The 11129-nt window shown below is 34.4% G+C and overlaps 1 protein-coding gene across 1 annotated transcript; it reads left to right on the forward strand.

The window, feature by feature from the left end:
* The first annotated feature begins 7181 nt into the window (after positions 1-7181).
* On the forward strand, positions 7182-10763 carry LOC136224894 (UDP-glycosyltransferase 92A1-like). The gene is made up of 2 exons (XM_066013319.1): positions 7182-8082; positions 8504-10763. Exons 1-2 carry the CDS (start codon positions 7291-7293, stop codon positions 9188-9190), a joined length of 1479 nt encoding a protein of 492 aa, XP_065869391.1. The 5' UTR covers positions 7182-7290; the 3' UTR covers positions 9191-10763.
* Positions 10764-11129: the final 366 nt, after the last annotated feature.

Consider the following 11129-nt stretch of genomic DNA (forward strand, 5'->3'; position numbering starts at 1 on the left):
CACGTGGAATACATCTGCCGCATTTAAGTTACTTTTTTTTTTGCAATTGAGTGATCAATTGATTACATTTTATGCAAGTTTAGGGGACTAACTAAACACTTTATGCAAGTTCAGGGGGCTACGAAGACACTTTTAAAGTTCAAAGGGTCAATCAAGCTTTTTGGACAAATTCAGGAGGCAAATAATGTATTAAGCTTTTTTATAATTTTGTTAGTAATACACTAAATATTTTAGACTAGAATCGTGTGTTCAAGGCCTCTTAAATCTCTTTTTTTTAACTTTTATTTATTTATTTAAATTTTCTTTTCTAAATAACTATATTATTATTAATTATAAAAAAATTCATGATTAAAAATAAAAAGATACAAGTTATATAATTTTAAAAATATTAGTGTTGAATTTATAAAACATTAAATATATCTATTTTTTTTATATCGAATACTTTTAAAAAAATTTAGTATAAATTTACTTTATGAAAATTATAAGAAATTCATAATTAAAAGTAAAAAGATAAAAGTCGTATAATTTTTAAGAAAAAGTATGAAAAAATACTTGTGGTTTGTCGATTTTGTAAACAAAAACATGTGGTTTAAAAGTTTACAAATAAATATTTGTGGTATATTTTATTTACAAAACAAATTATTATAATTACACCGTTAAGTTCTGATTACAACCAAAAATATTTTTATCTTAAAAAAATTATTCTTTCATATCAGTAAAATACAACCCCCCCTCCCGAAAAAAACAACTTCCTAAATCAAAACAATAAATAATATGCTGGAATTTTACGTTTTTTTACTAATCTGACAGTTTATAAACTAAATTGATATTTAAGTTCATTTTACACCGTTGCAATTTGATTTAGAGATCTGTGTTTTGTCAATATATAAATGTAATTGGAAAAAAATTAAAAAATGCTCTATTGTCATCAATTACTTAAAAGTTTAATTTTAAATACTTTGTTTTGTAAAAAAAATCATACCACATACATCTGTTTACAAACTTTTAAACCACGAGCTTCTATTTACAAATAAGGCAAACCACGAGCATTTGTTTCGTACTTTGCCCTAATTTTTTAAAAAATAGTGTTGAATTGAATTTTTAAACATTAAATATATATGTACTTCTTATACGGTGGGTACTTTTATTTTTTTTAACATTCAACGCACTAAAATGATAAAATTTTAGGGTATTGGAGGTCAAAAATATTTTGCTCAGACTGCGAATTTTTTCTCCAACTCCATAAATCTAACTTCAACACCATCTATAAAGCTACAAATTAACCCATCTATTCCTAGTTTCGGTATTGGCTAACAGTTAAACCAAACAAACTCTAAATTAATATGCCACGCCATCAATTTACACGCTACATCATGAAAAGTTAATATTTTATTATACCACATAAATGAAGTTAATATGTCACGTGATTAAAATCTAACACTGTTAATTAAATTATTTTTTCGGCTAACTTTATAAAATACATGTATTTTTCCGCAAACCAAAATAAAAATAGTGAATTACTAAACCCAGCCATGAATTCCCACCCCTACCCCCGTGAAAAGACCGAACTACCCTTTATCCAAAATTTGAAAAAACACAAAACCTCTCAAACACCCTACACACTCTTTGATCAAATCCGGACTAATTTGTAAACCAAAACATGGAGCGTAACAACAACCGTAAAGGGAAAGCGAAAATGATAAGATTTACTGTTTTTGTTTTTTTGATTTAAGCTTAAAAATGGAATCTGTGGGCGATTTTTCAAAAACGCCGGAATCGCAGTCGGGCGTATGAACATCACGCCCGACCTACGGTTCCGGCGTATGAATATCACGCCCGACCTGTGGTTTGGGCGTGATAGCCTCATGCCCGCACCATAGGTCGGGCATGATATTCATACGCCGGAACCGTAAGTCGGGCGTGATGTTCATACGCCCGAGGGGTTTTTGAAATTTTTAAAAAAAAAAAATTATATTTACATTTTAATTAAATTGTTAAATGTTTAGATTAATTTGGGGTTTAATTTATATGTGAAATTTTGATATTAATTTGATTATAATTTATATGTTAAATTTTTAGATTAATTTAGTGTAATTTTATAGATTTTTAGTTAAATTTAATTAAATTTTTCGTTTGTTTAATTTAGTTGAACTAAATCTTTATTTTGTTAAATTTTTATTTTGTTAATTAAGGTATTTACGGGTTTAATTCAACAGCGGACTAATTTTTTTACGGGTTTAATTCAACAGCGGACTAATTTTTTTACGGGTTTAATTCAACAGCGGACTAATTTGTTTTTACGTAACAGGTATTTACGGGTTTAATTCAATAACGGACTAATTTTTTTGCCCTCCCGACACGCGGGCGTGTGGTTATCACGCCCAACCGTGAGGTCGTCCGACCACAAGGTGAGGCGTGGGGCTATCACGCCCCTCCACATGGTGAGGCGTGATAGCCACACGCCCGCATATCGGGAGAGAAAAAAAAATAGTATTTTTCCACCCTTAATCCATGAAAGGGCATTTTCGTCTTTTTACGGGGCTAGAGGTGGGAATTTGAGACTGGATATAACAACACCCATTCTAACTCACTAAGACACGTTTAACATTTTATATATATATAAAAAAAAGACACGTTTAACATTTTCATTAAAAAAAAAAAAAAAAACCCTTTAATCCGAGAATGAAGGTCTTCGAATTCCTGCATTATTGAATTATCTTTTATTTGACTTTATGAGTGTGTGGTACCAAAGGGCTTAATGTTACGTTTGATGGTACTCAAGTACAAATAATATTCTTTATTATAAATATAATATATCATAATCATGACTTATTTGAGATTTATTGTTAGACTTGAATTGTCTCTATCATGGAAAATTCATTTCTTAAAAAAAATCATGGGAAATTCATATGTATATTAAATTTACTCATCCATATTAAAAAGAGAAAAGAGAGAAAAATTACTGGAAATTAAATGTACGCATATGGTACCAGACACATGAACTAAATAGATATGTATTCAAAGTAGTTGTAACACGTAAACCAATAAAAAAAGCATGTCAGCTCATAAAGTTTTCATTACCTTACAAATAGAAAATGCCAAATCTTGGTAAGCCGTTACGAGCTACATTACTCATGATGCCTATACACGTGTACTTGACACCGGTTAGGACACAAAAACTAATAATAGTTCCCAAACTATCCATCTGCATCTTATAAATAGAATAAGGTGACAACACAAAGAAGGTACTTCATTATTGAGCTCTCAAATTCATTCTTCTTCCTCTCCTCTAAGTATTTTGACGCATCAGAATGGGTCGTCTGTCCATAACCCCTCATTTGATCTTTTTTTTCTCTTATATCACGCAATCCACTAGCTGGCAGATCATCCCAAAGCTTACAATAAAGATCCGCTCATATCAAATTGGTGTGGATCTTATACAAAGTTCATGGCTAATCTGCATGATGGTATGATTCCCTTTTACTTCAACCCCCTCCCCCCCCCCCCCCCCCCCCCCCCCCCCCACAATCACAAATCTCCCCTCTTCCTAGTGGCAATCCTCTCGACTTCCTTCAAATCACACCTGATTTAGACAAGTATATGGATGAATGTCTAGGCTTGCTAGACTAAGAGAACATGAAGTTCATGGATGGGATCACAAAACAACTCATCTACAACGTGGGAACCTTGTAGCAAGTAGTAAACATGATTCATAGAGAACACGCCACAGAGATGGCACATGTCAAAACTCAGATAAAAAAGGCAAAAGAGGATATCAAATACTCGGGCAACCAGGACTCAGGCGCCTGTTCAATCATACATCACATAGTTCGTAGTTTTCCTCGCTAGAAGGAGATCTCCTATTCTTCCGGAAAGGCAAAATCAAGGGGAAGATCCTAGGAGAAGAAGCATGTTCCATGTAGACACCGAGGTTATCATTTTAGATCAACCCCCCTGCCTTCCAGTGATATTAGATGTACCAGATTTGAAAAAACCTACTCCTCTCCACCAAAATGCAAGCTCCTAAAGCACTATGTCAAACCCGAATCTCCCCCAAACAAGTGTAGACCCCTAAAAATGTTATATCGAGCCCATATCTTCTTTAGAAAGGCTCATTCTCTAGAAACATTTCGTCGAGTCTGAATCTATGTAGGGAAGGAAAAAGACACGAAGAAACCTTATCAAACCTAAGCCCTTTTTTTTATCGGTGATCGCAGTAGGAGGAACCTACTTAACCAAAATTGACAACCATCTCATAAAAAAAGTCTCTCCTAAAAGTGATGAGGATGAAAACCCCATGGATAAAGAGGTTATGTTTAACCTCATCCGAGAGGAACGGAAGAATGGTATGGTAGAAGCTAGGATCGATACTCAAGTCATGGAGGTAATTGATACCAGTTCCCCACTATGTGCAACATATTAATGTGTTGATGCCTTGAGGATTCATATATTCATCACTTAAAGAATACAACAAAGTCAGAGACCCAAATGTCCATATAAAGTGTTGAAACACAATTTCCATAGAGTTTTTTTATTATGATAAAAAATAACTATTAAGGAATTAGAACCCCAAGATATTTAATTTCAGAATTGAATTAAGTTGTTTTTATGCTAATATGTTTGTTAAGTGTTGGTTCTAAATTCAGCATAAATTGAAGAAAACTTAAAAGGCCTTATAAGAATTAAAGACCCAAGGCTTAAGTCTAGCCCAAAACCTAGAACCCAGAATCAGAACCAAAAGCCCGTTGACAACCAGTCAACTCAAGGCGTTCCAAAAGAAGCAGAAACACAAAAGAAAAAAGACATTGTCATACAAACGTCTCTCTCTATCAACCAAATGAGGAAAGAATGTAGACTGCAAGTCTGCAATCCCAGCAGTCAGAAGGCGATCATTTGGCGCATAGCTCAACGATCGACATAAGACTAATTTCGTAAACGACAACTTTCCCCTTATAAATAAATTGGCATGGTGGTCAGAAGCACATCAGAAGACAGAAGATAGAAGAGGTTTTCCCTCCAAGTCTCTTTTGAATTTCAAACGGTCTTCTCCAAAGTGCTCCACTATAAAAGCCAACTCAAGAGTTCATTTTCACAACTAATCTTCACGAGGAAAAGAAATAAAAAAAAAGCTTTCAAGTGAAAACAAGAGAAAATTGCATATACACAATCATTGTTATATTTGTGTAACTCAATAGAGAGAGAGAGAGAGAGAGTAGTTCAACTGATTTCTATATCAGAACCAATTTCTATGGTAAATTAGAAGCTCTGTTATTGCTTCGGTTATAAGCAAGTAACGAGAGAGATAAATAACTGAGTGTTGTTGTCAAGGAAGGTACTTTACTGAAGCTCTGTCTATTCTAAAAGGTTTGCGCTCTGCCCGTGAAAGAGTACTTTAGTAGATTAAAACTCAGAAGGAGGAATTATAAGGACTAGATGTAGGAATTATAAGGTAACTTATTTCTTAACTCTGCCTCTATTACTTCTGAATATATTGCTTGCTCTAATTATTTATCTCACACATAAGCTCTGAATATTGTGCGCACATTAAACTATCATCTATCTTAAGAATATTCAGAAGCTCTACTAAACGTGCTGACATCTAAGCGCATACGTCGGAAGAAGAATCAAGCTCAATAGACTAATTAACTCAGTAGACTGAACCTGCCTCTGATTCAAAAGCTTGTCCCTGTGCTTGCTATTGAACGATAAGCGAAAAATTTATTAAAGGTTAAAATTAACCAATAGTTCCATTCACCCCCTCTTTGGAACTAATCTAACCTCATAAAGGACCAACATAAAAAACTTCAAGTGGTCGCTAGAAACTATAACGACATCTGATGTTGTTATGCACCCCCTTTTCCCAACGACCCTGTAGGATATGGCTACCTACTAGTACGAACATATTCCATCTGGATTCAGTCACTTTAACCAAATGGAAACTAAGTTCGGCCAACACTTCATCACCTCCATCCAAGAGAGCAAGACAATGCAAGACCTCAACTACTTGGTCCAAGAGCCGAATGAAACCCTTTAAGAATGGGTTGGGAGATTCTAGAAGACTACAATCCAGATCCATCATCTCAACGTTGATCCGATAGTGTATGATATGGCAGCAAACTGACAGAGAAAAGACATATACAAGGAGCTCACCACCTGATGACCTAAAACCTTTCGAGATCTTATACAACAGGTTAAAGACTTTGTCAAGTGGGAAGGACATCAGCTCAACCCAGTGTTCAAGAACCGGTTGGGCCCAAACAACCACTATAAGTAAAAACTTCATGGGAAAAAGATAAGGACCGTAAAAGCTTAGGAGAGCGATTGGAGCATAATTTTGTGCAACTCAATGCTCACAAGAAAAAGGTCATATACTAGGTAAAAAAAGCAACACATTGAGTACCATTTGAAGCTCAATTTCGATTCGTTGAAGCAATAAAAAATATTGTGAGCTACATAAGAGTGTGGACCATGATATAAAGGACTATAGAAAGCTAAAACTGGAACTGGATAAAAATGAGGAAATAGGGGCGTTTGACCGTTTCTTGAAGAAGTGACCAAAAACACTCACCTCGGAGCAAAAACCTTGCAGGTTTCGGGCCGTGCTCCTCGAGGGGTGATGAACATGATTGTTGAAGGACCTCATATGGATAGATTGTTGGAATGGAAAAGAGGATACGAGGATATACATAGATTATATGAATTCATCTCAGAGTTTTTGTTTGGGATATTGAAGAACACCCCGAAGAAGGCGCATAAAGATGCTTTAGTCAGTGAGGTCTTGATAGAAAACTTCATTGCTCAGCATATATTCATAGACATCAGAAATTCTTTTAATATCATAACCAAAAAAATGTGTAAAACACTCCAAATGGAGCATAGTCTAGCCCCTACCTCAATAACACTTGTAGGAATTGGTGGTAATACAATCTTTATCCTGATTAGTATCAAGTTGACCACATGAAATCGACACTAAATCAACTCAGATCTAACATTGATGTACATACTTAATATTTGAAAGATCCGAGTCGATAATTAAATACGAAACAACCCAATTTTTTTAATTTTCAATAACATAGAGTTAAAATTCCTTTTGAAACGTAGGTTAAATATTTCTTCCGAAATCACCTGTCAAATTGAATCAAATGGTTAGATGGGGGCTAGTTAATGCGTTCCAAATCAACTCCATAAAGAGAAACATAAAGGCCATTCCAAATCAACCCATTTCTTAATTTTCCATTCCAAATCAACCCATTTCTTCAACCAAACTTCTGCAACACATTCTTCTCCAAAATGGATTCTACTAAACACCACATTGTGATGTTACCATTCATGGCTCACGGCCATCTCATTCCATTTCTATCTTTAGCTAAGAAAATCCACCACAAAACTGGTTTCACTATCACAATTGCAAACACACCTCTCAACATCAAATACCTCCGTTCCACCTTCAATTCAATTGAATCGGAAATCCAACTTTTCGAGCTTCCTTTCACCGCCGCCGCCGACTACGGCCTCCCACCCAACACCGAAAACTCCGAGAACTTGCCTTTGGATCTAATTGGGCAATTTTTCGCATCTTCAACAGCTCTTAAAACCCCAGTTCACGATCTTCTCTCTGATATTGTAGCTAAAGAAGGTAAGCCTCCAATTTGTGTGATTTCAGATATTTTCTTTGGATGGGCAAATGATGTTGCAAAGAGTGTAGGAAGTGTTAATCTCAGTTTCAGTACTTGTGGTGCTTATGGTAGCTTGGCTTTTATCTCTTTATGGCTTAATCTTCCTCACCGGAAAGTTGATTCCGATGAGTTTCAGATTCCGGGATTTCCTGAGAGTTGCCGTTTTCATATCACTCAGTTGCATCATTTTATAAGAAATGCAGATGGTAGTGATGTTTGGTCTAAGTTTATGCAGCCACAGATTGCACTTTCTTTGCAATCTGCTGGATTGTTGTGTAATACAGTTGAAGAAATTGAGGTTCTAGGATTGGATTTGTTGAGAAAATTTGTGAAGATTCCTGTTTGGAGCGTAGGCCCTCTTCTTCCTTCTTCTATGCTAAACAATTCTTCTGAAAAAGTCCCAATTGTAAGTACTCTTTAACACTAAATATGTTTCACGGAAACTCCTCTTTTAGTATTTTATAGTTTGTATATGAAAATCGTTTTGCTTACCACTACATGGAAGATGATTGGTGTAATAGAAAAAATATATATATATGACATGAATTGATTGGTATAAAGTATTACTCCGAGACTACTCTAAAATTTTCTTTGAATAGTGTGGTGATAGTCAGCTAGAAAATATGTGAAGTTATGTATGATTGATCATCGATTAATTCACCGTTATGAACACTATAGTTTAGAAGAAAAATTCTAAAATGACGGTGGACCAAATTGATGTGAAACCATTAAGATCATGCTACGTCAGTATCACTAATGACATGACATGATCTTAATGGTCATACTCGTTTAAGAAATAACGTTTCTCAATGTCTTTTCCGTTTCAGTGCAACATAGCTCAACACACAGGGAAGCAGACAGGAATTTCAGCCGAGAAATGCCTGAATTGGCTTGACTTACAAAGAACATCTTCTGTTCTGTATCTATCATTTGGTTCACAAAACAGCATTACTCCATCCCAAATGATGGAATTAGCAACTGGATTAGAGGAGAGCAAAAAGCCTTTCATTTGGGTGATTAGGCCACCTGTTGGTTTCGACAGGAAAGCTGAATTCAAATCAGAATGGTTACCGGAAGGATTCGAAGACCGAATCAGTACTACAAAACAAGGGATGTTGGTTAGAAACTGGGCACCCCAGTTGGAGATATTGTCACATAAATCAACAGGAGCATTTCTTAGCCATTGCGGTTGGAATTCGGTAATGGAAAGCTTGAGTCAAGGCGTGCCGATAATCGGATGGCCGTTGGCGGCGGAACAGGCTTATAATTCGAAAATGTTGGTAGAGGAAATGGGTGTGAGTGTGGAGTTAGCAAGAGGGTTGCAAAGTACCATTTCATGGAAAGAGGTGAAGAATGTTGTGGAAATAGTGATGGATGAGAATGGGAAAGGAGGAGAAATGAGGAAAAAAGCCATTGAAATTGGAAAGATGATTAGGGAATCAGTAAATGAGAAAGGTTCATCTGGAAAAGCATTAGATGATATTGTAAGTATGCTTCTATCTATAACAAGATAGAACAAGCTAAGTTAAGTTCGGGGGATTTTTAGCGGGCACCGGGTGTTTGCAACACGGGTCTTGCAATTGCGTCATGTGGTACCATATGGCACAATTCTAAGAGCGGGGGTTGCAAACACCGGGTGCCTGTAATAAGGGCTCGTTTATTTCGTGCATAACAAAAATCTGCAATTCTATGAATCAATCTGTTGTACTTTATACAATTATTCTTTTCAAGTCTTCATTTATGAGGAATTTTCTAGCAATAAAAGATTCATAATTGCATTTTTCCATAAAAAAATGCTCTGTTTTTAAGGTTAGTTCCTTTTTATATGATAAAGTCTGTTTTTGTGTTTATATATTGTAGTACTAAATTATTGTTACCTAGATTTTTCTATAAAAAGTGATTGTTTCCTAGAAGAAATAAATATATTATAATGAGGCCTTTAAATTAATGTCAACCTCACGTGAAAGATATTTTAAACTTTAGTATTTATTTTGTTTAATGCATTTTTTTTTGTATGGATAAAAAAAGGAAAGTATTTACTCACTTTTTTAAGAATAAAGATAAAGTTATTCGAAAAGAAAAATATAAAAAGAATAAAGATAAAGAATCCTTTCAAAGAAAAAGAATCAAGTTTAAAGAATAATTTTTTTTTAATTAGGGAAGAAAATGAGATACATGTTTTCCTTTGCTTTAGGGTGAGACAAATTTAGCTTTTAGTTTTTCATTCTTACAACTCTTTTTTTTCATCTAATTTATTAAGGTAAAATTAATATGATAAAGTTTAAAAATATTTATATTTTTGTTTAAAAGTTAATAGAAAAAAATAAATTATGCGTGATATTGGAATATCCCTTGATTCTAGACAACGAACTTCTGATCATCTGAGAGGGAAGAAAACCGGCAGACAGGGAGCTAGACACCGGCAAACTCTTTCTGATGCCAAAGTTAGTATATAGCATACATAATCTAGGAAGGATTTAGGAATGTAGTAGTTAAGAGAATTGTGTACATGCCTTCTATATTTTCGGAGTTTGTATCTTCGTACACGTGTCAACTTCTTATTGGTTCGGAATGTATCTTTCCGCAATACAGTTAGTTGAGCGTGATGTTTGGAATCCAAACCTTCTTCCTTATGCTTAATTCTAGAAAGACCCTTTTGGGCTGACCGTCTATATGAACTTTACAAAACAGTGGGCCTAAGTTTGTATGTCTAGGTCCATTCTACTATTCGTACCAATTCATTGCGTATGAAAATAGATGTTCATTTTGGAGGATTTTTATTACATCCAACTAATGATAAAAGAGATACATTCAAGGATGCAGGTTTGCATTACCCATATTTACAGAGAAGGAAACCGTGTTGCAGATGCCTTAGCTCGCCACAGAGTCTCTTCTGCAGATATCACCTAGTGGCCTTCTGCACCCGCCTTCTGCCAAACGTTGATTTCAGATGATTTATGTAACATTAGCCATGTTCGGTTTGTTTAATGCTTTTCCTTTATTTTCTTTCAACTCTCTTGATTGTTTCTCTCATACTTTCTTTTTTCCATTCTTTAATATATTCGGTTTTTCGATCCTTGTGTCGGGGTGCCAGCATAGCTGGGATGTCGATTTCAAGTGGCTGAATCGTCCCAAAATTTACTAAAAAAAACATCAATTAATTAATTAGGTGAAAATATGCTTATAATTATCGAAGATAAATTGATAAATTAAAATAAGTAAATTTTTTTAACACTTCAAATTAAAGATTTTTCACAACAATATATTTTATATTATAAAAATATATTCAGTCTTCTACATACATTATTAAATTAAATATCAATTTCTCTTTGTTTATATATAATTTGTATATAACTTTATCTTTCTTGTTGAGAAGTGAAATAAGTTTAAGGATATTTTATATAGTTTCTTATTCTTGTTAGATGACTCAACATATATGTTTGAGTATAAATG

This window comes from Euphorbia lathyris, chromosome 3, assembly GCF_963576675.1.
Source record: "Euphorbia lathyris chromosome 3, ddEupLath1.1, whole genome shotgun sequence".
In the NCBI taxonomy this organism is placed as follows: Eukaryota; Viridiplantae; Streptophyta; class Magnoliopsida; order Malpighiales; family Euphorbiaceae; genus Euphorbia; species Euphorbia lathyris.

What these genes read in the sequence shown, in the direction of transcription:
- LOC136224894 (XM_066013319.1), top strand. Translation starts at nt 7,291, where the DNA reads ATGGATTCTACTAAACACCACATTGTGATGTTACCATTCATGGCTCAC. An exon ending in CTTCTGAAAAAGTCCCAATT is followed by an intron (nt 8,083 to 8,503) that starts GTAAGTACTCTT and finishes TTTCCGTTTCAG; the next exon opens with TGCAACATAGCTCAACACAC.